General features: G+C 39.3%; 1 protein-coding gene across 1 annotated transcript; it reads left to right on the top strand.

The window, feature by feature from the left end:
* The first annotated feature begins 20,485 nt into the window (after positions 1-20,485).
* Positions 20,486-23,007, top strand: LOC119617372 (histone H3-like). The gene is made up of 2 exons (XM_037977540.1): positions 20,486-20,831; positions 22,937-23,007. The coding sequence occupies exons 1-2, from the start codon at positions 20,486-20,488 to the stop codon at positions 23,005-23,007; spliced, it is 417 nt and encodes a 138-aa protein (XP_037833468.1).
* Positions 23,008-26,294: the final 3,287 nt, after the last annotated feature.

The following is a 26,294-nucleotide window of genomic DNA, read 5'->3' as shown; positions in this document are numbered from 1 at the left end:
GCTGCCAGTACTTAAGCTTCCAGCTGAGACCAGACCTACGCTGGAGCATCGAACCTCCTGGGTTAGACTCGCAGCCCCCGTATCTAACCAGAGCCTTGACTAAGTTTTGACTACGTTTTCTATGTACCTTGTTTCAGACACCTGGCCACGTCACGGAACCTTTGACTCACGGATACCTACCTGGAACACCTGGATACTCACCTGGACGGGATTACTGGCTAGTCGAGTTTCTGGATCACCTGAACGCTTCCCTCACCTCCTCTTCACCGTTGGATTCCACCTGGACCTGTAAGACCAAAGAACCAAAGATTAAGTCATTCATGCAGTGCTCAGCTGACGATAGGATTGGTGCTCGAGACTCACCCTGTCCCTCTTGCTTTCCAGATCCTGCCACAACACACGCACTGTACATATCTACCACCTTGTAAATAAAAGCACTTATCTTCAGCTGCTGTCTCCGTGTCTGGTTTTGGTCTCGCTCTCAGGACATATTACCCCGCGTTCTTGTCAAATAAGAAGACTTTGCATAATGCATCAGAGTGTTTAGTCCAGGGGTAGGCAATCCTGGTCTTTGAGTGCCGCTGTCCTGCATGTTTTCCTTGTCTCTCTACATACAGTGGTTAAATTACCTCTTCATGTTCTGCAGAAGCCTGTTAATCACCCACTGATTCAAATCAGGTGTGTTAGAAAAGGGAAACAAGTAAAACATGCAGGATAGTGGCCCTCGAAAACCAGGGTTGCCTACCCCTAGTTTTGACACTTCAAAGGTTAGTGTGGGGCATCATCAAAAAATTAGGTCGATAGGTTTAATTTATTGGCATTATCGTTGCTTCGTGTTTTTCTCTCTTTCTACTGATCTACTGAAGACACTGGAGGACAAAAGGCTCGGCTCCTGTGCACTTCACTAACCACTAACCCGCTCCCTTTCTCTTAGCATAAGGGGGGCATGGCCTATAGTGTCAGGTATATGGCTATGGCGCCTTGGCTTGTAACTCTTTAGCATTAGCCCCCACTAGGAGTTAGCAAGCTAAAGAAACGCTGCTTGATATTGGGTAAAAAATGAAATGGCATTGGTTTCAAGGTTGAAGTAACAGCAGCGGTGTGGGAGCACTTCGGATTCAAACCAAATGATCGAGGCTAACCACTGAACCTTTGCAGCCGGTATGTCGCATTTGTGTTTCTGTTGCGGTGTGCTTTTGTTAGTTTGCATTTTTTCTTTATAAAACTGGCAGTTTAGTCCGTCTTCTCTATATAAAACTAATGATTATTACTTTTTAAAGGGTAGTTTAGTTTACAGACTTAATAATCCGTACTGTTTTGGTTGAATGTAGGTTTTATTTCCGTTTTTTTTTTTAGTTTTTATTCAAGTGCATTTTTTATTAACGGAGACAGAGTCCATTTTATTTTTGTTTTCGGTTGTTTTGTTTATTTTGTGTTCCAGTTCCAGTGTTAAGTGTTCTTTTGAAAGTAAAGTTTATTAATCTTTGAGAGAATATACTTGCACTATTATGTTATTATCATTACTTTAGTTTAAAACAGCCTCTCAACAATATTATCGTTTATCACAATAATGTTCAAGACAATTAATTGTCCAGCAAAATTTGTTATCGTGACAGGCCTAGATTATACACAAAGGATAAAAGGAAAAAAAAAACTTATTTAAAAATCAGTAATACTGATGAAACATAATGTCTTGTTGTTTAAAGTGCTTGCTCTGATAATAGTTGCAATTAATGGCAAAACATTGGACTTCTTCACTACGTATAGTTTTTTTAATCTAATATTTATGGTCCGATACCTACTGTATCTGGCAGTAACTAAGAACACCTTCTCAAAATGGCAGCATAAATTCTAGTCTTAGTAGTGTAAATTGCACAGGCTGGCCATTCCAGTGTTTCTTTCTTTAGGTGGCTGGGGCTTTAAGCCAACAGAAACCATTTTAAGGAAGATGCCATGTTGTATTTTTGAAACAGTGTCTGTTCACTAGGGATATGGGGCTTTAAATCCTGCCTACTCCCCCACACACAATGGTGGTGCTACATGAGCTTTCTTTTAGGCATGAAGTAACTAATTACAGCTAAATGTCTTAGAGAAATGAATAGGTGAACAGTAGCAAGGTAGGATCTACATGAATCAACAAGAGTCAAAACCTGAAAAAAATATTTTGGGCTTCCTACAATCCTAAGATTTGTGGTGCACCTTATACCCTAGCAGCACAATAAAGACTGCTATAAAAATGTTTTATATTACATAATTGCAATTTCTTTTTGATAACTACAATTATTAGCGTCAGTCCTGACCATACAATGCAAATATTTATTTTGTAAATTTTAGAAACATTGTTTCGAAAATTTAACCCCTTAAATGCCAGTTTTTGCGATAAAAAACGTTAACTTAGGATTTCAATTCAGAATGAGACAAAAAGCACCAAAAGTGAATCATTTTTCATCCGTTGTGGGTTTATCAGAGCCTGCAAGTGTCAGAACATGGCATCATTTTTTTGACCTTTGCCAAGGAGATATATGATTTTGGTAGAGTTTGTTTTTTTGTCTTTGCACAAGATTAATACAAAAAGTAATGAACAGATTTTGAATTTTGAAATTTGAAATTATCTGGAAATGTTCAGGTTGTTACAAAGAACAAATGATTAAATCTTGGTGGTGATCAGGATCACAATCTGTCTCCTACAATTTTTCAATGCCCCTATGGCCTAGGTGGAGGTTCTCCAAGTGATGGGCCTTGGTCAGGAGCAAACAGTGCCTCCTGCATTATCACTGCAGTACTTGAAGTGTGCCAGGTGTTCCTGGCATGACATAGCAAACATCACCAGGCAGCTCCTGGGCTCCTGCAGGATAAACTGCAACCAAAAGTTATTTTTTATTTTTTCCAGTTTCATGAGGGCTTCATCTGTAGCCAAATGTCCCAGAGGAGGGCACTTGTCTGGTTTCCTCGGGCAGCTTGCTGGTCTGGTGAGCCAATCTTTAAATCGGATCATGAGGTAGAGTGCTGCAGCGCTTTAAGGACATGGTGACCTTAAAAACCAGCCGGCCCGTCTCTTCACCCCAGAGGCTGCTGGTAGCAAAGCCTCTGCTGTGGTGGAGGTGTGTGCTGACACTTGTGTAAACAAAGCCAGACTGGAAGGCTTCTTTTTTGGATAATAAGTCTGAGATTTTGCTAGTTACTTAATATTTGTGTATGCATGATGAGGCTTTGATGCCTAGAAAAGCTTAGAACTCCATTCATATTATCGACCGACACATACAACCAAGAATGATGTTATTGGCCCTATTAAAACTCCATCTACCATATATAGATAATTTAGTGCCACCCGGTGAAAAAATTAAAATTTTTGTCTCTCACTATCATCCTTCTTTAAAAACATTTATAAAAATAAATTTATACTGCAATAGTATTATATTATAAATGTTGTTTGTATGGAAGTTAGTTGCACCAAAATATAATGGACTAAAGGTGTGATTATTTTTTTATTATGCAGTGTATTAAAGGCTTAAAAATAAACATTCTTGAAATGTTTACTTCAGCCCAAAACACACACCTTTTTATGCCATTTGCATCAGCAGAGCCTAGGTTATCCACACAGGAACACTCTGAAAACATAAAAAAATGTACTAGGACAATAGGTGGGCTAGATGTATTTTTTATTTAATCAACTGCAATGCATTGTTTATTTACATGGACAAAACTTAAAACCTGTACTAGAACCAACTGATAGTGAAGCTGGTCCTGTTCCAGCTTTTTCTTGTCGCTCTATGTCAGAGGTATTTTCATATGCAGTCTTTGCTGCTGACTGGTTCTTCTCACAGAAACTCCAAGCACTCCTCTCCTCTGAGGCCATGACTAAATCTACTGTTGTGCACTCTGTCACTTGCAAGATTAATACTCCAGCACAAAGCTTTTATGACGGATGTTGACAAACTACTTATTCATGCATACAAGCGACCAAACAAATAAACCCCTTATATCTGTACATACATCCCAGTACCTGCCAGCAACACACCTCTGTAAATGCATAAAATCATATGAGAACCTTCAAGAGCTCCACATGGAGCTATAATGCACTCCAGGCCATGCACCTCAGCAATTACTGAAACAAGTTGAGAAAGAATGAAAATGGAGGAAGAAAGCACAACAGAGAATGATAAGTGAGTGTGGCTGCTCCGCTACTTATGAGATGGGTAGAAAATTAGATTTGCAGTTTCCCTCTGAATGCTGCTACAGAGCCATGGGCTTAATAAATGACCTTGGTGTTAATGCATGTATGACTTTCTCCCACTCCGTCACACCCTCCGAGTATTGACTTTTTCTTCACTGTGTTTATTTGAATTTCTCATTATCTTGATATTTTTAGAAAAGCTTGTTTTGGTTTATTGAAATCATTTGCTTTAGTGGTTCATGGAGGTAGTGTTGGATAGGGGAGAATTCCTCTGTGATGTGAAGAAAATGATTGTCTGATGCCGGTAAATTATACGGTTTTGTTTAAAAGTAGTTTTGTGATTGATTTTGCATCGTATGAATTAAATTTTTTTAAGGCAAGAAATATGAAAAAGTTATTTGTTTTTATACTGCAGAAAAGGGAAGAACTGATTTTTTTTTTTCATGTCACAAGTTTAATAACAATGTAACAGTATAACAATATCTGATACACTGGTCTAATAAATTTAACCTTGTATAAAACAGGGGCTCCATCCATGGCGGGTGGATGGGTTGGTGATGGGTTTTAATTGTATTTTATTTGTATTTTTTTTTTTTTAATGAAATGAAATGAAAAAATAATGTCTGTTAGAAAAATATCTTATGAACCACTGTATGTATTTTAGTGAAAGTCTCAGAAAGTACTCATTGTATGCACATCTATCTATCTATCTATCTATCTATCTATCTATCTATCTATCTATCTATCTATCTATCTATCTATCTATCTATCTATCTATCTATTCAAGATAGCCGTCACAGCTAATTAGTCAGAGCAAAAATGACTACACTACATCAAATTTAAAGATATTCAGCTAAAATTTGGTGAGTTTGTAGTTGAGAGTTTGTCAAATGGCATGTTTAAGACTACATGGTGAAGTGCTTCCCGGCAGCTGGTCCTAGTCAAGATTTATTGTGTTTTCGTCATCAGTGTCTTTCTCTTTGCCACTCTCCCATAAAGCTCAGACTGGTAAAGAACCTGATCAACAGTTGTTATATGTACAGTCTTTCCCATCAGCTGCTGAAGCTTGGACCTCCTTCAGAGAGCTCATAGGTGTCTTAGTGGTTGTCTCTTATTGTTCTCCTTCTTGCCAGGTCATTCAGTTTGTGAGGATGACCTGCTCTTGGTAGATTTACACACATCCTATATTCCTTCCATTGATGTTGGGGGTCTTGGAACTCATTTTGTATCCATCTGTTGACTTGTACTTTAATACTTTTTTTCTGAGTTGAAATAGGATAGTCACTTTAAAGGAGATGAATATTTATGATATCATTTATTTTACATTACATATTTTTATTTAACGGTATTACTTGGTAGAAATTTGGTTTCACTTTGGCAGTTTGTATATTTTTTAATTGTTTAAAAAACAATGTTGACCATGACAGATTTATATTAGCAATAAAACAGTAATACATCCAAGGAGGTGAATACTTACTGTAGGCAGTATATAATACTTACATTTAAACTGCAACCCCCATTGTCCTACCACCATATTACTCTGGATCTTGAGCACAGTGCATTATGGTCTATTTCAACCACCTTTTATTGTACCAGGTACCAGTTTTTTGGGCATTATCTAGTGGGTAAAAAATTACAGTTAAAATTTTCAACAGCATGACAAATGTGCTGACTCAAGATATAGTGCATCATATAAGTGAACATTTTAGGTACAGCCACAACTGATCTATGCTTTTAACACTTAATTTTATGTAGTAACACATATGTTGTTCGATTAAGGAAACAGCAACAAACTAAAGAAATGGTGATTTTTAAAAGGATAGAGATTTTTTATTAGCCAATGTAGCATTCTTTCACACCTGTATGTTGTTTTTGAGAAAGATTTAGAAAAAGATAAGTCTGAAAATAAATGATATTAATAGTAATAATAATATGTTGATTAGATTTTTACAAAAACATTTATCATACAATAACTTTACAATAAACTGTTACATAATCAGGCCTAGACTAGAAAAACAATAAATATTTACATTAGCGGTTTGTTGTACTGCGTCATGACTTCTAGTATTTTTGAGTTTGTTCTTAGTTTTGGTTCTGTTCCTGTCTTTGTTTCACATTTCCCACTTGCCCTCAGTCTGCTCCTGCTTTCCTGTCACGCCCATCTCCACCTGTCTTCAATCCTCGTTACTCATCTGTGCCCACTTCACCTGATTATCCTCAGTGTTTAAAACCCGGTCAATTTCATCACTACTCCGCTGATTCATTGCTCGTTTCCCTGTTCATGTCACGCTCATTTTCTTTGCCTTGTCGTTCCATTAGTTTATGTTTTGTATTTAGTTTATGTTTGCTGCCACGTAAGCCGTTTTGATTTTGTGTTATTTTTACGTTAATAAATTAGTATTCTTTGAGATGAGTCTGCACTCCGGGTTCGCCTCCTTCTCCACGCCGCATGACAGTATTGTAGTTCTTCCTGATCAGAAATGGTGCACAAAACACTCTTAAAACCCCACAATTGTAAAAAACCTTAAAATCTCTGGTGGTTCTGTGGAAGCAAAACTCCAACCTCAACCTGGCTTTGATAATACACTTCCACAGCGTCACGGCATCAACTTGAGGTCCAGTCTGCATTTTGTCCCTTCGAGTTAAGTAAATAGCCATTTTAGCTTCTGCAATTAAAAAATTTAAAATCTGGGCTTTGAAACCAGTGGCTCGACTGTAATGCACACCGCTGATAAAAACGGAATTGGTAAAACCCACGCCAAAGAGGCTAAAAATTCTCGTTAAAAATTAAAAAAAAAAAAAAACAGTCAACCATACACAATCCATAAAAGCATGAAACACATTCTCAGACAAGCTGCAAAAAATGACACTCATTTAACACAGTCCTCAAAATCCGGATCCAGGAACACGTCCGAGAACGGGTCAGTCGGGTCAGGCAGGCACTTTTCTGTGACGTGTAGCTGCAGGAGCCGCCTCTCCCCAGCTGTCATCCGCTTTCACCTGCTTCAGGAAGCGCCACATTAGTCTGGCAGACCGGACTCCAAGCAGCGAACCAACCTCCTCAACATTAGAAAAGTCCAGTCCAGCCACCTGCACCAGCTGCTGCAGGGTTACAGTCCCAGACCTGGACAAAGCCTCTTAAAGACCCGGTATGGTGCTGTCACAGAAAACCAGTGTTGCTCCATAGACTAACGGATCTTCTAAAAGCCAATGCAGAGAATTATGCATTTTTGAATTGTGTGGGGGACCAGTTACAGGGGACTATAGATCAAAGGGGCCCCTCCACTTCTTTAAAAAAGCATCTTGTAAACATCTCCTTCCTTTAAATATTTTTGTTTGTTTTGTAATTAAGAGCTAAGCATTGTATTGTTCATGTTAGTCTGCACATTTGAATGCACGTTGACAATAATAATTAGGGTCAGTCCAAACAGGCGCCAGGGGCAGCCTGGGGTCCTGAGGGGCGTTGTTAAAGTCCCGAGATGTGGAGAGAGAGGAGCGCAGCGAGATGAACGTGAAGCACTTTGGGCTAATGTATGCTTGGTTTTTTTTTGTATGCACTGAGAGACTGACAGTAAAAGTTTATCAACAACCCATGCATGCCTCGACGTCTCTATTGTTCGGGTGTGTAACAATTATGCAGTTTAAAAAAACACATGATTTGACACAGTTTGATAAAACTGAGGCAACCCTTTTAACTATAAAAAGCTAAAATTAGTTAAAAACAGAGCAGCATCCAGCCCCCAAAAATTAATACGTCTAAGAATGCAGCTGGCCATATTCCTCCACACAATGTCAGGAGATCCTATCAGGTACTTTTGAAGAAACTGTAAGCAAAATGTAGCTGTTCTGCTGGCCAGGTGGACAAGGCCCTGCCCCCCCTCCTCTCTTGGTAAAAAAAAACAGACTGCGGCACCCAATGTAGCCCGTTCCAGAAAAAAGTTTACCATTTCTGATTGTATTTTTATAAGTAAACCAGATGATGGGTCTAAAACAGAGAGGTTGTGCCACAGCTGTGATGCAATGAGATTATTTAAAACCAGCACCCTGCCCCAGTAGGACATTTGAGAGTGCATCCACCTCTACTTTGACATCTTATTTTTAATTTTTTGCTTGATGTTTTCCCAGTTCTTACATACAATATTTTTACTGCCCAAAAACACACCAAGATATTTAAAACCTTCTTTCTTCCATACAATACCTTGAGGGAGAACTGGGAGCCCCGCAGACCACTCACCGACGGCCAGGGCTTTGCTCTTTTCCCAGTTTACCCTTGCAGCAGACAAAACTTTTCAGTGATCTTGGTTAAAATACTGACATCTTTTTGGTCTTTTATAAAAACAACCACATCGCCAGCGTAGGCAGATAAAACCATATTGCTATTAAAACCAGGCAAAACCAGACCATAAACACTCGAGCGTATTTTCTGAAGGAGGGGTTCCAGGGAGCATCCCCTACACACCCTAAAAGGAGCACACAGGCTACCGTTGATCTTCAGCACACTCTCAATGTCACTGTACAGTACCTGGATCTTGGCAATCAGACCATCGCTGAACCCAAACCCCCTCATGGTTTTCCAGTTCTTAATGTCTTGCAGGTTCCCCTTTTTGGGCAGCAAGGTGATGACTGCTCTGCGGCAAGACAAGCGGAGTGAACCAGTGAGTAGACGTCAAGCAGGTCTTCTGCCAGAATGTCCCAGTAGGCCCTGTAGAACTCCACTGTGAGCTTGTCAGTGCCTGGGTACTTCTGGCCCTGCTGAGGAGGACTTTGTGGAGTTCCTGAAGCCCCAGTGGGAGCTCCAGCTCAGTGTTGGTCTCTTCAGAGACATGGGGTAGTTCACTGCAGAACTCCCGGAACAGTTCCTCATTCTCTTTATATTCACTGTGGAACAGAGTAAAACTCCACCGCCCTCCTCCTAATCTGACCTGGTTCACTCACCTGCTGCCCTGTGTCCAACAGCAAAGAGTAGATCAGCTTCCTCTGCCCATGCGTCCTCTCCAAGGTGAAAAAAAAGCTAAAGGGAGCATCCATCTCTGTGATGTTTTGGATCCGGGACCTGACCAATACGCCTTGGACCTTATTTTCCAGCAGGTTTGCTAAAACTAGCCTTTTAGATTTGAGAGCCTCAATGTGCTCTTGATTTCCTGTGGATTCACTAAGTTGTTCTAAACCACGATATTCATCTCCAGATCTCTGATAGATCTGGTAATTTCACAGGTGGCATTGAAAGTGTGCTGCTGACTCAGCAGTTTTATTTGAAATTTCCCATAGTCCCACCACTGTCTCAGACAGGTAAAATCAGACCTCCTCACATAAAACCGTTCTCTACCCCAGTCTGTTTCAACTAAAAGATCACTATGAGTTTCTTTTGGCTCAATGTTTGATAAATTAAGATTCAACAATGCTATTTTAAAAGAATCCATAATGGGTAAGAAGCTAAGAACAACATACCAAAAACCTATAAAAAGTGTAAAATTACTCTTGTGCATCATTTTAGAATTGTTTTCTAACTTTGGACATAATTTTCTTTAATCTGTATATTTCCTGATCTGTGAAACCTGATGCTTCCTTATTCCTAATATGAGACCTTGCTGAAAAATAAAAAGTTCCTGAATTAGAAAAAAACGCTCTCTACTTTTATTCCCCTCAGTCCATTAGTTTGTTGCAGGACTGTCCTAAAAGACTCCATTGGGTATCTAGGCTCTTTGCTGCTCGTCTGTGACACAGACATCTCACTGGAGTCAGAGAACCAGCTCTTACTGTCACTGCTGCCTGATGCATCCTCCCTCTCTGCAGCCAGTTTACTAGCTTGCTTGCTGGCCAGGTGACTTACACCCTGATACCACCTTCTTAATAGGAAACACCACTTTCCCATGTCTGGACAACTCTCTGATCAGAAATTCATCATTAATAAATGGTGGCACATTAGACAAGGTTATTTTTGTCGCTGGCAGAGTTAGTGGTGACACTTGCAAAAACACGTCATTTACTGAAATGCCAGACTCAACTAACTGCTGAGCTTGCTCCACCTTCTCCACAAACAAAACCACTGCTCCATTCATTCGAGCCGTGGACTTGATGGCCACGTGCCTGATCACCTCCCCTACCGCCAAACAAACCTCCTCCACGCTGCACGGAGAACCAGCACCCACCTTGATCCCGTTCTTCCGCATCAGCGCGGAGAAAGCTCCAGCACCTGTCACCATGGCGTTCTCAGACGCCGGCCAGCCAGGCACGCCTGACGGCCACACCTGAACTAAAAAAAATACCTCAACAAAGTGACAAACTAATACAAAATCACAAACATACAAATAACATAAACACCCAGTGAAAACAGTAGAAAAAAAAGACCCAAGAAAGAAAAACAAAAGTACACAAACTCTCACTCTCTCTCTTCTTCTGCTTTTCCACTCACACTCCTCCCACAAGAAGAAGAAGAAGAAGAACTTTTTTGGCTAGCCATTAGCCTTGCCTGGATGAAGACTTTTGCCTTTTTCTCAGTACTGTGTGCTCTGACTGATGTCACAGCTGATAAAATACTAATTATCGATATTATAAGACAGAACATTAATTTATAAGTTACTGTACTATCCCTTTAAGGTTTCATTACTCCTCAACCATGGTAATCAAAGTAATGGAAACTACCCTTTTAGGCCTGACAGTTACTTTAAGATTTGTCATTTTGATCACCAACAAACAACAATAAAATGAGCACTGCAAATTTGGAAATCATCTTTTGTTTTAGCATCAAGTACCTAATCCCAACCCAATTAAAAGAGTTACAGTGCCTTGCGAAAGTATTCGGCCCCCTTGAACTTTTCAACCTTTTGCCACTTTTCAGGCTTCAAACATAAAGATGTAAATCTTTTATTATTTTGGAAAAAATCAACAACAAGTGGGACACAATTGTGAGGTGGAACAAAATTTAATAGATATTTTAAACTTTTTTAACAAATAAAAAACTGCAAAGTGGGGCGTGCAATATTAATCAGCCCCCTGGCGTTAATACTTTGTAGCGCCACCTTTTGCTGCGATTACAGCTGCAAGTCGCTTGGGGTATGTCTCTATCAGTTTTGCACATCGAGAGACTGAAATTCTTGCCCATTCTTCCTTGCGAAACAGCTCGAGCTCAGTGAGGTTGGACGGAGAGCGCTTGTGAACAGCAGTTTTCAGCTCTTTTCACAGATTCTCGATTGGATTCAGGTCTGGACTTTGACGTGGCCATTCTAACACCTGGATATGTTTATTTGTGAACCTTTCCATTGTAGATTTTGCTTTATGTTTTGGATCATTGACTTGTTGGAAGATAAATCTCCGTCCCAGTCTTAGGTCTTTTGCACACTCCAACAGGTTTTCTTCCAGAATGGTCCTGTATTTGGCTGCATCCATCTTCCCGTCAATTTTATCCATCTTCCCTGTCCCTGCTGAAGAAAAGCAGGCCCAAACCATGATGCTGCCACCTCCATGTTTGACAGTGGGGATGGTGTGTTCACGGTGATGAGCTGTGTTGCTTTTACGCCAAACATATCGTTTTGCATTGCGGACAAAAAGTTTGATTTAGGTTTCATCTGACCAGAGCACCTTCTTCCACATGTTTGGTGTGTCTCCCAGGAGGCTTGTGACAAACTTTAAACAAGACTTTTTATGGATATCTTTGAGAAATGGCTTTCTTCTTGCCACTCTTCCATACAGGCCAGATTTGTGCAGTGTACGACTGATTGTTGTCCTATGGACAGACTCTCCCATCTCAGATGTAGATCTCTGCAGTTCATCCAGCATGATCATGGGCCGATGGCTGCATCTCTGATCAGTCTTCTCCTTGTTTGAGATGAAAGTTTAGACGGATGGCTGGGTCTTGATAGATTTGCAGTGGTGTGATACTCATTCCATTTCAATATGATCGCTTGCACAATGCTCCTTGAGATGTTTAATGCTTGGGAAATCTTTTTGTATCCAAATCCGGCTTTAAACTTCTGCACAACAGTATCTCAGACCTGCCTGGTGTGTTCCTTGGTCTTCACCATGCTCTCTGCACTTTAAACACAACCCTGAGACTATCACAGAGCAGGTGCATTTATACGGGAACTTGATTACACACAGGTGTATTCTATTTATCATCATCAGTCATTTAGGAGTCATTCAGTGAGGATCATTCAGAGATTCTCACTGAACCTCTGAAGTGAGTTTCCTGCACTGAAAGTAAAGGGGCCGATTAATATTGCACGGCCCACTTTGCAGTTTTTTATTTGTTAAAAAAGTTTTCGTTCCACCTCATGGTTGTGTCCCACTTGTTGTTTATTCTTCACAAAATGATAAAAAAAATATATCTTTATGTTTGAAGCCTGAAAAGTGGCAAAAGGTTGAAAAGTTCAAGGGGGCCGAATACTTTCGCAAGGCACTGTATATCTGCTTAACAATGTCTTAACAAAAAATCCCTCTGAATCAAAAATGAACCTTTTTGTGATCTAAAGAAAGACTTCAATTATAACTTTATGTAAAACAAAGATCTTTTGAACAGGATGTTTGATTTTGACTATATTTGGGTTTAGACGTGCAGAAGTTTGGACAAGTGAGATTGTTACCTCTGCCAAAGAAGTTATGTTTTTAGTAGTGTCTGTCTGTCTGTCTGTCTGTGTACAAGATTATTCAAAAAAGATATAAACAGATTTTTATGAAATTTTCCGGAAATGAAAACAGCGTACAGGAAACAAATGATTAGATTTTGGTGGTGAGCTGGTCAAAGTTCAAGGTCAAGGTCACAGATCAGCCCGTACTCTAACTGTGCAATTGTATAACAGGAATGTTAAACTCCACAGCTGGACACCTCATGGGTCAAGTAGGATCACTGTTGATTTCAAGGTGATGGGGTCAAAGGTCAACATCACAGTTGACCTCTAATTATGCAACAGTGTAATGTAGGAATGTCAAATTGCAGAGCTGGACATCTCATGGGTCAAAGATGATGCCTGTTGATTTCAGTGTTCATGGAGTCACAGGTCAAGGTCACAGGTAACCCTTTTGTTGAAAACCTGTCTATGCTCCTACATGTGGCCCTTTTGTTTCCTCCACCAAGGAAGCTATGTTTAACTATAAACATTCTGGCATCTCCAAACATTTTTTAATTGTTTGTGAAAATAAATAAAGTTGAAAAAATAAATCCTAACAACAATGCCACCTGCAGAAGGCTTCCCTCTGAGGATCTTTTTCCTGAGACCTGACACCTTTTTTCCTGTTACCTGACAACGTTTTTTCTGATTTGTGGTGTCCTCCTTGGTAATTTTCCATTAGGTTCACTTGGTCTCAAAGAGTGACCAGTGGTGCAATCTGACACTCTGTATTTCACCTCTAATCTCTTTGGAAGTTTTTCTGAGCTTTTTGATTACCATTTTTGTTATCTGTCTCTTCAGTGTTCTTCTTGTGGCCACATCCAGTAAGGTTGGCTACAGTTTTGTGGACCTTAAACTTCTGAATAATATGTGTAGCTGTAGTTACAGGAACAGTTACAGCTGCTTGGAGTGTTATGAACCGAGGAGAACGAGAGGAACCCGGAGTGCAGACTCATTTGAAAAACTGAAAATTTATTCTAAAAAAACAAAACAAGAAAACAAAAAGCTGACGTGGTAGCTAAACAAACTAAAACAAAAATCCAAATAATGACGAGGCCAGGTGAAATGACGCAAGACAAGACAAGGAACCAGGAAACATGGGCAAATCAAGGACAATGAACCAGCGAGGGAATGGAGAAAGTGACCGGGTTTTAAAGACAGAGGAATAATTATGAGAAGTGGGCACAGGTGAGTAATTACAAGTGTAGACAGGTGGAGATGGATGTGGCAAGTAAACAAGTGCAGACAGAGGAGGAGTGAATGATAAAAGAAGACAGAAGGTAAACACCAAACAAAGACAAAACATGAAAACAATAACCCAAAAATACAAAAGAAATCACAAAGAAAAAACAACAAAAACCCATATCCTGACATGGAGATGGTCTTAACACAATAAAATATAACTAGCTTGTGTTGCACCGTAATATACTACACAAGCAAGCCATGGATTATTTTATTTTATAAACACGATTGAAATAAAAACAAATAATTATTGGATCTACTCAGAGTCTTTTCTGATTACCATAAAGTGCCCAGTGGTTCACTGCCTATTGCTATGTCCCCTTTTAACATCACCACAGCCTTGGTGTGGGAAAAATATGGCAAAGGGATTGTTTATCCATCCAACAGGGAATGTCATTGTTTTCATTACTGCTGCTTTGATCTACATTGCACACAAATGTCTGCTTTTACAACAAGTCCTGTCAGCAAATAGTTTGCTGAGGCTTGTTTTCTTTGCAAATCTTTCCTTTAGCCCTTTCCAAGTTTTCACATGACAAAGAAAAACAAATGCTTTCTCTTTCAATCTCTTGATTGGCCTGCTACTAAGTTATCAAGCTGTCTGCGCCATGTGCCGTATCTATGAAGAACGTGTCCTTGGTTAGAGACTGGGAGAAGAAAGTGGGACACAGACAGACAGATTTCCTTTTCTATTCCTGGGACTCTTGTGATATCCCTCAGAAGGAGATGGAAAAGTTTATACACATGAGTACTTTGTGACTACAATGTAGGTTCAGAATACCAACAGTATGTTTTGACTATCTGGTTGAACAATCTTTAACAGAAGAAATAGCTTAAAATGACATTACACTGTTTGTTTTAACACTGGATGATTAATCACAAACATACATTTTGAGGCCCTTATTTGTCACGAGAACATTTATGAAATAATGGAAATTTAGAAAATGAAAACAGTGGTCTTCAAAGAAAATCCAGCAAGGTTCACCTAAAGAAATTTTTGGGATAGTACATACATATATTTATAGTTCATACCTAACTGTTGAGGCTTATATTATTATTTTACTTAAGGTAGAAAACAGGAATCACTTCATTTTATGCCATGCACTCTTTAAGACTCCTTGAGTTGTCAAGGATCATGTTACCTATACAAGTGAGTAGGCTGTCAAACAAATAAAAGAAAAATAAATAATTTGGGTCCCGAGTCAGACCATGGTCTGACATTTTTGTCATTTCTAAAGTCTATTGATAATCACTTTCCTATGGTAATTTATTTAGATCAAAAGCAATGTGACAGGAATTCAGGATCTTGCCAAACGTGAGTAACCAGATGACAAACAGACACACCAGACAGTATAAAGGTAAGTATGTTTATTTAGGATAGGGATGGGGTGAGGGGCAGGATCTGAAAAAGGATAAGTTGTAATTTAGTTTCAAAAAGGGTTTGCAGGTTTGTGGCAACAGTACTTAGAATGTTGTGGCTGAGGCTTACGAAGGATGATAGGGAGCAGGCTCGGAGGTGCGGTTCCAGGTGTTCCATGGTGAGTATTTACAACGTGCAGGTAAGTGGTTTCCAGGTGGTGGTCGGTCGTGGTGGCAACTCCAACAGGTGAGTATTTACACGGTGCAGTTGGTGGAGGCAGACAGGCTCTGAAGAGGATCCCTCAGGTGAGTACTTGTGCTGGTTACAGAAGATCCACTTCTCAGGACGACAGGCCAGATCTGACACAGCAGGATTCCCCAGGTAAGTAGTACTTGGGCAGGTGAGCAGTAACAGGATACTGGTGGTTCACAAAAACAAGCACAAGGTAAGTAATTTTCAGAAAAGCAATACTTTGTTTCAGGCCGAGACTGTTTACCCAATAGCAAACGATGTTCCAGCGAAGAGCCTGGAGTCTGCTGATGACAACCTGCTGCAGCTGTGCGTGATTAGTGGCACCACCAATTAGAAGAGTAGAGGGAGCTGAACAGGTAGAAAAGTGGCAGATTGTCACAAAAAGCTGACCACATTACACCGTTTTACATAAAATCACTAAAAATAATGGCTTTTCTGTGAATATCTGTTCGAACATACCAGGCAGAACATTGTGTGGTAAATTAGTGAGTCAGCACCACTGAATGTTGTGGTGCATTAAATAGTCAGAATTTTCACATTGAAACAGCTCATCAGCCACTGCATGATGACCAACTCAGATGCAGTGTTGCAAATAGTGTCTGGTCACCTCAATCTATTGGCTGATACAAATTTAACAGGTTGTTTTGATGATGCACATATTGTCTTAAATTAATGAATAAAAGTCAGTGAATCTGCTTGATGTAATAAATTTCAAGTTAGGCAATAAACAAGCAGGTGATTTCTTGTACATACAACCCCTGGTGATGGAATCACCACTCTTAGAGGATGTTCTTTCAATTGTTTAATTCTGCATAAACAAAGAAATCAAAGACAATCCAAAAAGCTATCCTTTTTTGAAATTTCAATTGTCTGGCATTAAGAAACAATTAAAAAAAAAGAAAAAGAAATGCAATTGTTGTAGTCAGTCACTTTTTTTTAGATCAAATAGAGGAAAAAAATATTTGGAGTCATGAGAAAGTCACTGCCCCATTCGCACTTTGTTGCACCATCTCATAAATAACTGTGGAAATGTATGTTTTCTTCAGGCAGTTATCTTCACACATTTCAGTTTGGATGTTAATGATGGTTTTTAATTTTCACTTTTCTGTCGGTAAATCTAATTTCTTTTAGGTAATTTCTTTCAGTTCAAATATTGACTCCAGTTTCCACCCAATTTTTTCTCATTTGTTTAGGTGTTCATTTTCTCTTTCAAGACATGAAAGATAAATCATTTCTCCTTGCTTTAAGTTTTCTTTCTTGACATTTTAATGTCTCCCTTGGTCCAGCAGTATGCTGCCCTTTTATCACCTGCCCATTTTGTTTGTACTTGGTCCAGATTTTAGACCCAGCTGACTTGGAACATCCAACATCTTTTGCAACATTCTGGCATGATTTACCTTCTTCAAGAAGTTTGATGATCCTCTCCTTTGTTCCATCTGATATCTGTCATGTTGAAGCCATGATTCATCCTCTTTGTGCAGGAGCTCTCCAAGGTGTGAGCTGCTTTTTTTTTGTTTTACCCAAAGACTAATTAGCAGATTTACTCTGATGCAGGTGTTTGTTTTAGAACTGCAAATTACAGAGTTTTTTTCTCTGCTTGATCTAAAAAAACAGTTGTGACTGACTACAACAGTTCTGTTTCTTTTTTTTTTATTGTTTCTCAGTGCCAGAAGGTTGGAATTTTGAAAACTGGTAGTTTTGTGGCATGTCTGTGATTTATTTTTAATACAAAATTTAGTAATTGGAAAAACACATCCTCCAAGAGTGGTGATTCCATAATGTTTGCCAGAGGTTGTTTTTTTTAATAACTCTGTGTAAATCTGGTTTTGTCATTGAGTGAAATAAATCAATAGAGAAATCAAATTTGCCACAAAGTACAAACTCTTGAGTTTGTAATTATTATCTACATTTTTGAATTTAAGCCAAAATCTTTTTTTGTGGTACCTCACTTACGTAGTTTGCAATTTGGTAATATTAAAACCCAGTAATTCCTTGAACTTGTAGTTAACAGTTTTAGTTTTCAGAAATCTTGTCTTCCCTGGAACAGAACCACATCCCTCTGCCTGACTTATTAACAAGACATGTCCTATTTTTAAAAAATGAAATGAAGTTAGGAGAAAACCTTTTCTGTGATCAGACAAATTGCATTTTGCAATTCTTTATTTAAACCAAAGTCCTCCATACTAAAGAAGTGAGGTACTATCCAGCAGTTTTACCCATTTAGCAACTTTTAACACTACATTTAGTAAGTTTTCAGACTACTCTAGTGGGTTTTTTTTTTACAAAAGGGAGACTTGCAACAAATCTAGGAATGTTATTATTGTATTATTGGAGACTTTTGGTGACTGACAGAAAAGCACAATTCCAATAAGCAGCAGGTGCTGCTATGGGCCCCTCCTCCACCCCAAAGCACTGACAGAAAGCTCAGTCCGACTGCAGGAGAGAATCACCGCACCACAGCCAGACCATAAGGAATTTGCGCATGTGCAGAGCTGCTGCTGACTGATTGATTGCACAACATAAATGTAAAATTTTCTGTCTAAAATAAATCCGTGCACTAACATAACTAAGAATGTGTCTTTTGGGTCACTTTTTCAGGCCCCAAGCCTGAAAAAGGATGAGAGTTGGAATTGTGACACCCCCCCCCCAAAAAAAAAAAGAAAGAAAGAAACTATTTGTAGTTCTAAACCTATTTAGGCTTCTTTTTACTGACTTTCTCTTTAACAATGTTCTTTTTGTTTGAATAATCATACAACTTATGTGATGATGTCATTTAGTGACTCAGCGATTTTTAGGACAGCCAATAGCTACTTTCCTTACTAAGGAGTTGGCAACACTGCTATCTGGCCTGCTATCAGTGCACAACATAAATGCTTCACAGTGAGAAACATGGCCCTGGACCAGCTTTTAGTGTTGCTGCCATCAAGTTCCAAATTACCTTATTTATTACCTAAAATGGTTCAATTTCTTACTTTAAACCTTTGATATGTTTACTATGTTTCATTTTAAATACAGTATGGGTTTATGAGATTTGCAAATCATTGCATTCTGCTTTTATTTACATTTAACACAACATGCCAACTTTTTTCAGAATTGGGTTTGTATTAGCCTCCTAAGTCAAGATAGCCATCAGCCAACTGACCCTATAAACAAAAATGAATGTAACTGTCAATTTTTATAAACATTGAGCTAAAATTTGGTGTGGCTGTAGCAGAGAGTCATCACCAACAAATACTTCTTGAGCCATGCAACAGATATCCCTCCATATACGTATTCACCGCAGTGAAGAGCTTAGGAGCGCACGATCCACTTCCCAAAAAGGGACTGTAAGACAATGTCTCAACTTGGAACTCAGGCCCCGTTGCAACACAGCACAGATGTAGCACAGACACCTCATTACTGCTGCAAAAATGTAGTTATTGTCTTCATAAGTACCTCCACCAATGTCTTTACGCTCAAACCTCCAGGAAGTCAGAGATCCAGCTGTGTTCCCACTCTGCATGAATATGGAGGCCCTTCTGCCCAAACATCCTCATGGATTCATGAGCTGAGAGTACAGAGAATGAGACTAAAATGGATGGATGGATGAATGGATGTGGAATGCAGTTTGGGGAGAGTGAGTCCTGCTTACAAAACAGGACTTTGTGGGAAGCTGAATTTGTGTCCTTGGCTTGTTCAGTCTTGTCATTTAGCCTGGGTAAGTAGGGAGACTATCAGACTCCAAAGGTCCTTTCTCTGTTTGAGCTCCTATATTTTCTCTCTTTTGTTGAGTCATTTAAACACTTCTCCTCTCAAGTGTATTTAGCAAGAATGTAAAATGTTTTTTTTATTTTTTTTTATCTCACACAGTGAATACAGAAGTCAAAAAAGATTGGTGTTTCTTTTAGTTTTTTTTATTCTATATCCTTGACTTATTGTCACCAGTAGTTCTTGTACAATGACAGCTGCTGTGAGCAGCTCTTTCAGTGAGACACACTCACAGTCACATAAAGCTTGTACAGCACTCCTTTTATGAGCATTTGAAAATTCTTTTCTAGTGAACATCCCAATTTTCAAGGTTTCTTGTTAATTTAGAAATCAAAACATTTTGTGCTCGGTTTGAACTGCTAAGCTATTCTTTTTCAGTACAAACTCCCCCTTCTGTACCCTCAGCCCCTAGACATTGCCACTTCCTGAACTAAATTACTTGTTGTGAGAACAGTTTATAGTTGAACACTACTGAACACAATAGTTTAGTTTAGAGCAATTACTGCTCTATGCATTCTTTATTTTAAAATGTATACATTCAGTTCACAATTTACTATTACCTTAAAGAAGCTTAGGCACAACAATTTAAAATTAATTTGTTGTACATTAAACTAATAATTTAGATTGGTCAGTGCAGCTCTTCTCTTAGCTTTCACTTGTAGGGCTCAAACAACTGGCACATTTTTAATCATTTGGTTTGAATATAAAGTATCATTTACAGGATGGTACATCTCCTCGACCAGTCCTTCAGCTACAGGAAACTTTTCATTTCAAATTTATTCAGTGTCTCTCACATCTTACACATGTGCATGAGGGTTTTTATGATACAAGATATATTACAAACAAATTGTCCTCTTCTATAATTGCGCCGCTCGAGGTGGCTGCATGTTGGAGTAGCTCTGTTTCATTCATTCTGAGATACTGTTTTTGAAAACTTTATTACTCTTTTTTTCTTGATGTTAATGACTTTTTTGGATGATTATTTCCTCTGGTATCAGATGCTGTGCAGCTGGAAGGATTTTTACGAAAAGCTTCTTACTTTTGGACATTTTGTTATGATGCATAACCATGGCAACAAGTGTTAAATGTGAAGAACCCTGAAGTCCAGTCATGGCCAGAACCAAGCAGACCGCCTGTAAATCCACTGGAGGTAAAGCTCCCAGGAAGCAGCTCGCCACCAAAGCTGCCCACAAGAGTGCCCCAGCCACCAGCGGAGTGAAGAAGCCTCACCACTATAGGCTCGGGACTGTGGCTCTCAGGGAGATCCACCACCACCAAAAGTTCACCAAGCTGTTCATCCGAAAGCTGCCCTTCCAGCACCTGGTCCGGGAGAATGCCCAGGACTTCAAGACCGACCTGCGCTTCCAGAGCTCGGCCATCATGGCTCCGCAGGAGGCCAGCAAGGCTTACCTGGTGGGGCTCTTTGAGGACACACCGGGACAGACGGCTACAAGAGGTCCTTCCTTCCCACAGCCATCAGCATCTATAAAAACTCTAACAAAACCAGGACAATGAGCTACAACAACATTTAATTTCCCTCTGGGATTAATAAAGTATTTTTAATTGAATTGAATTGAATTTATCTTAGTTGTAGTTAAAGATTTTTGCTTTGAAACAACAGGGAACATCCTAAAGTCTCAGAAAGGTGAGATAAGACAACATGAGCAATCTCGAACTGTGGTTCATCTTCGATAAACTGTGAAATTGTAATATTTTAAAAAAAGGACTGAATCACCATTCAGTGACATCTTCCTTTTCATTTGAATGTCTTTGCTTCAGTGATTGAATTACCTCAATCACAGAACTGGTTACTGCAAAGCTATGCAGGTGTCATTTGAAGACATCCAAACATATTAATGTCTTTATTTACTGAATAAAGTGTAAAATCACAGAACAAGCCAGTTTAAGGATAGATGAGTTCAGTATGACAAATGTTTTCACAGGACACAAGCACTATATTACCAAAAGTATTTGCTCCTCTCCCTTCACATACTTACAAACTTGAGTGACATCCCATGATGTTGGCCCACCCTTTACATCTAAAACAGCTTCAACTCTTCTCGGAAGGCTTTCCACAAGTTTTAAGAGTGTTTATGGGAATCTTTGACCATTGTTCCAGAAACGCATTTGTGAGGTCAGACACTAATGTTGGAGGAGAAGGCCTGGCTCACAGACTCTGCTCTAATTCATACCAAAGGTGTTTTATTGGGTTGAGGTCAAGTTCTTTCACACCAAACTTGATCATGTCTTTATGGATGAGCAAGTCATTTATAATAAAGTTCTTCATATGTGTGATTTAAATGACTGTGGTGTCTCTGTGGTCAGTGCTGTGGTCTTCTAATCCTGAGGGTTGCAGGTTCTAATCAAATATAACAATTACCAATTATTAGTTTGGGCAGGTTTACTTGCTGTGGCAACCCCTGAAGAAGGGAGCAGCCGAAAGAACTAAGAATATGTGTGATTTATATGAAAATGAAGAAACTGTTCATCCTTTTTGAAGCAAGTGTTTCACATATGATATCATAATTATTCCATTAAATTTAATGTAAAACTATTGCACTGTACCTATTTGAGTCACTGATGATAATATATATATATTATATATTTTATAGTGAATCATATTTCAGTCAATATGTTACAATGTGTTTAATCTACAGTAAATATAGTTGAATATATAAAATAAAAATATAAAAGTTTTATGAATTTTTAAGTCTCTCCATTATTGTTTAAATTATAATTTATACCTAGATTAGACATTTATTAGTATGTAAGGTTTGAATGTCTAATACACAGAGATAGATTTAAATCTTATATAAACACAATTATATTTATGAGGCATTGTTTTTTTTATTGTTGTTTTTTTTTTTGATAAAAAGAAAACCATGGCAAAATAATAGCAATAAAGAAAAAATAACAATAAAAATAATCAAGTTAGCATTTACTGGTAATTATTTCAAAACCTGAAATTCCCAAAAATGTTTAACTCAGAAAAGTCAATGTAACAATACTGTCAAACCTGCTCTTTTTTAACAATGTAACATTAACAGTATTGAATATATGAGTTATTCTGTGCAGTCTGTTTTCCAGCAGCCTTGGTTTATTGGTGTTTAGAGTCAGTTTGTCTTTTATACTCAGATCAGGGGAGCACCTGAAATAATTTCTGCATTTCTCACATTTTGAGCATTCATTGCTGTCATCTGCAGCCTCCTGTGTGATGTGGAGCGAGACAAAGTTCTGACTTACATTTGACACCAACTACATTTGTCAAATGTTTATTTAAACCACAACACAGGTAATTTATTTATCTACTCAGTAACATTACAGTCCCTATCTCAATGGGCTGCAAGTAGTTGGTGACCTGTATTCATGAGGGAGTCTCCCGAATGTCTCATACTTTTTGTGAGGATCTCAACTTCCTCACAAGTTTCTGAGGTGTGCAAGTTTGTTGCTTGAGTTTAGAACATGTTGAAAAAATTGTGCAACAACTTTTTTCTCAAAATAGTCACAGAATGATTAAAGAAATCTCCAACTCATCTCAAACTTATCTGAATTTTGCCACAGGCGTCTCCAACTCCTCTCAGACCATTCGCAAATTGTGGCGTAACCCGCCCGGCGCTGCCTTCCACTCTTAGTGAAACTGTGGTCTCCATCGCTCCCACGCCGCTCGCAGCCTGACTTTGAACGGCCGGTTCACACCGATGTCCAGCGGTTGAAGTTCCTTTGTTAGGCCTCCCGGAATGACAGCAAGCTCCGACTTCATTTGCTTCATTTGCTTTTTCACAGCGTCTGTGATATGGGCACGCATAGAGTCACAGATCAACATCGATGGTGATGCGTGAAAAAAACCACCAGGTCTCTTTACATAAACTTCCCTCAGCCACTCTTTCATCATTTCCTCATCCATCCAGCCCTTTTGATTTGCCTTAATGACGACTCCTGCTGGAAACTTCTCTTTAGGCAAAGTCTTTCTCTTAAAAATCACCATAGGCGGCAGTTTCTGTCCATTAGCATGGCAGCCAAGCACAACAGTAAAAGAAGACTTTTTGTATCCCGTTGTGCGTATCTCTAACGTGCTGCTCCCCTTCTTCTCCACAGTGTGACTCACCGGGATGTCGAAGGTGAGCGGCACCTCGTCCATGTTAGTGATGTGGCTGGGCTGGATGTGTTTTTCGGTGATGTGTTTGCTGCAGTAGGAGTGGATATAAACCAGCTTTTCATTATAATCCGCTGGAAGTTTCTGCGCTACCGTAGTCCTGGTCCGGATGGAAAAATGGCACCGTTTCATGAAACAAAAGCACCAAGACGGACCTCCTTGGAAATGTTCAATTTTCATTTCTTCTGCTAGCGTTACTGCTTTTAGTCGAATTGTGACCGTTGAAACGCTTCTCCCACTTGATCTTTGCTTGATGATCCACTGCTCGAGTCTTTCCTCCAACTCGGGCCACCTCGCCTTATTTCCGCAGAAGCTCAGCTGCATCTTCTTCACCTGTCGGAGCTCGTTTTTCAGCTTCCTCCACTTGCGAACCATGGATTCATTAATCTTAAATTCTCTCGCGGCTGCTCGATTTCCATGTTCCTCCGCGTAGCTGATGGCCTTCAGTTTAAGCTGTGCTTCATAAGCGTGTCTCTTTGCCATTTTCAGGGTTATTAAAACAACGATGTTCTGTATAACGCACATACCTGTTCTTATATGTACCGGTATATACAATCTACGCCCACACTTCCCCCTTTAACGTTCTCATGGTGTTCTCTACTACGTCCGCCTTACAACAACATTAACAACACACACACAGGGCGCACTGCACTATAGGGCTCGCCGCACATTTTGAAGAAAATCTAAGACTTTTATGTGCGCCTTATGGTCGTGAAAATACAGTACTAAATTTATTTCCTTTTTTTACTATGAGTCTGCGATCTGGGTTCGCCTCCGTCTCCCCCCCTTCTGACATGATGTCCAAGTTTCACAGTCTGTGGATGGTCCACCAGAAAGTCTTTTATCCAGGCACAGTTGTATGTGCAGAGGCCCAGGCCAAAGAGCTTGCTTATCAAGATAGTGGGAATGATTGTATTGAATGTGGAACTGTAGTCAATAAAGAGAATCCTCACATAACCCCTGCTGTGCACCAGATGGCAGAGTGAACAGCAATAGCATCTTCTGTAGATCTGCCCCACTGATAGGCAAATTGGTGCTAGTTAAAGTCTGTGGGGAGGCTGCTTTGTAGTTTCTTAAGCACCAGTCTCTTGAAGCACTTCATGATTACAGGTGCAAGTGCAACAGGCCTGTAATCATTTATACTGTCAATGGTTGATTTTGTGGGAACAGGCATGATAACAGTTGATTTTAAGCAGTTGAACAATGGCTTGTGCCAAGAAGATGTTAAATATGTGGGTAAAGACAGCGGTGAGGTGATCAATACAAGTTTTAATCACTTTCCCTGGTATTCTTCAAGGGCCAGCAGCTTTCTCTGGGTTTACAGGACTAAGTGCATGTCTTACTTCATATTCCAGTATGGTGAGTACATGGGAACTAAGAGTCTGTGCTAACCTGTACCCAAGTTAGCTGCTTTTACCTCAAAATGTACACAAAAGCAATTCAGTTCAACTGTTGTGCCAATGAGATATGTGAACTTCTCTTGTTAGCTAGAGTTCCTGATTAGAAAAAAAACAATGTGTTTGTCAACAGTCACATTGTCAGTGTGATGTATAGTAGGACAGTATGTGTCTATGTTTCCAAATCCTGTTGCTCAAATGAATCCCATCTTGTCTGTTCAAAACAGTCCTGTAGCTGATGAACAGCTCCTTCTAGCCACAATTTCTGGCTATCTTTGTCTACTGACCTCCTGAGAAGTGTCTATGCTGGCACAAGAAGTAGTGATAGGTGATCACACTGGTCCAGATGTGGAAGGGGCACAGTTTAGCACTGGAATTCACCCATGTTTCTCCATTGGAGAAAAATGGGGTTGGTAGCGTCAACTCAAGTGGGTGCTTCCTTCCACCTGGCGTCCCCTCTTCTGGCTTTTCTCTCTGCAATGCCCACCCACTCTGGAAATGTCTTCTGGTATTTTGTGCATCTTCTGAAAGTTGCTTGTGATATCAATGGTATGTTGTAATCTGACAATGATTAAATCTTGGTGACTAGAAACTGTACATACTTCGTAAAGACCATAGACATACCTTACTTGGAAAAATGAGAATGGAGAGTGCGAACACCCTTTTTTTGCAAATTAATAATAGAATCCATTCCAACAGGTGATTTGCATGTTGAAAACTCATTTTAATTGTGCATGTGTGCTTTGATATGATTATGATTTTAATCCGAAGCAAAGAACTCATGATTTAGGGTAATTAAATGTTGAGACTGATAACTAACAATTATAGATTTATGTAATATTTCCCTCGTTGAGAGGGTGGTGCCGCGTTATGTTATAATTTATGAATTAATAATAATTCAAACGTTTCCATTTCATAATAAAATATACCCTTTCCCCTACAGCTGTATGGATCTTTTGGGGTGTCGTTGAAACAAATAATAACATCAACATTATTTTTAATTGAAAATTTTTGTTTAAGTTTTTACACTATTTATGTGACTTTTATTGAATAAACAAATATAGCACAAGTTATGGCAGGTTATGAAAATATTGCACGTTTGAATATGGTAATAAGATACTGATTGAAGAGTTGTAATGGCATGGAGGTTAAACAGAAAGTCTAATTCAATCAGAGAAGTTAAAATTTTGAGGCAGAAGGGCTTTGAGAAATCAACTTTGCGTAATCCTCTCCCTGGGCTGCCACCTTATCGTGGTGGAGGGGTTTGAGTGTCCCAATGATCTTAGGAGCTATGCTGTCAGGGGCTTCATGCCCCTAGTAGGGTCACCCAAGGCAGACAGGTCCTAGGTGAGGGGCCAGACGAAGTGCA

Source organism: Kryptolebias marmoratus, linkage group LG9 (genome assembly GCF_001649575.2).
Source record: "Kryptolebias marmoratus isolate JLee-2015 linkage group LG9, ASM164957v2, whole genome shotgun sequence".
Classification (NCBI taxonomy): domain Eukaryota; kingdom Metazoa; phylum Chordata; class Actinopteri; order Cyprinodontiformes; family Rivulidae; genus Kryptolebias; species Kryptolebias marmoratus.
This window is presented reverse-complemented; position numbering and strand designations above follow the sequence as displayed.

Excerpts from the sequence above, each read along its gene's own strand:
- LOC119617372 (XM_037977540.1), top strand. The coding sequence starts at position 20,486 with ATGGCCAGAACCAAGCAGACCGCCTGTAAATCCACTGGAGGTAAAGCT. Across the intron at positions 20,832-22,936 it reads GGGACAGACGGCTACAAGAG|GCGTCTCCAACTCCTCTCAG; the intron begins GTCCTTCCTTCC and ends ATTTTGCCACAG.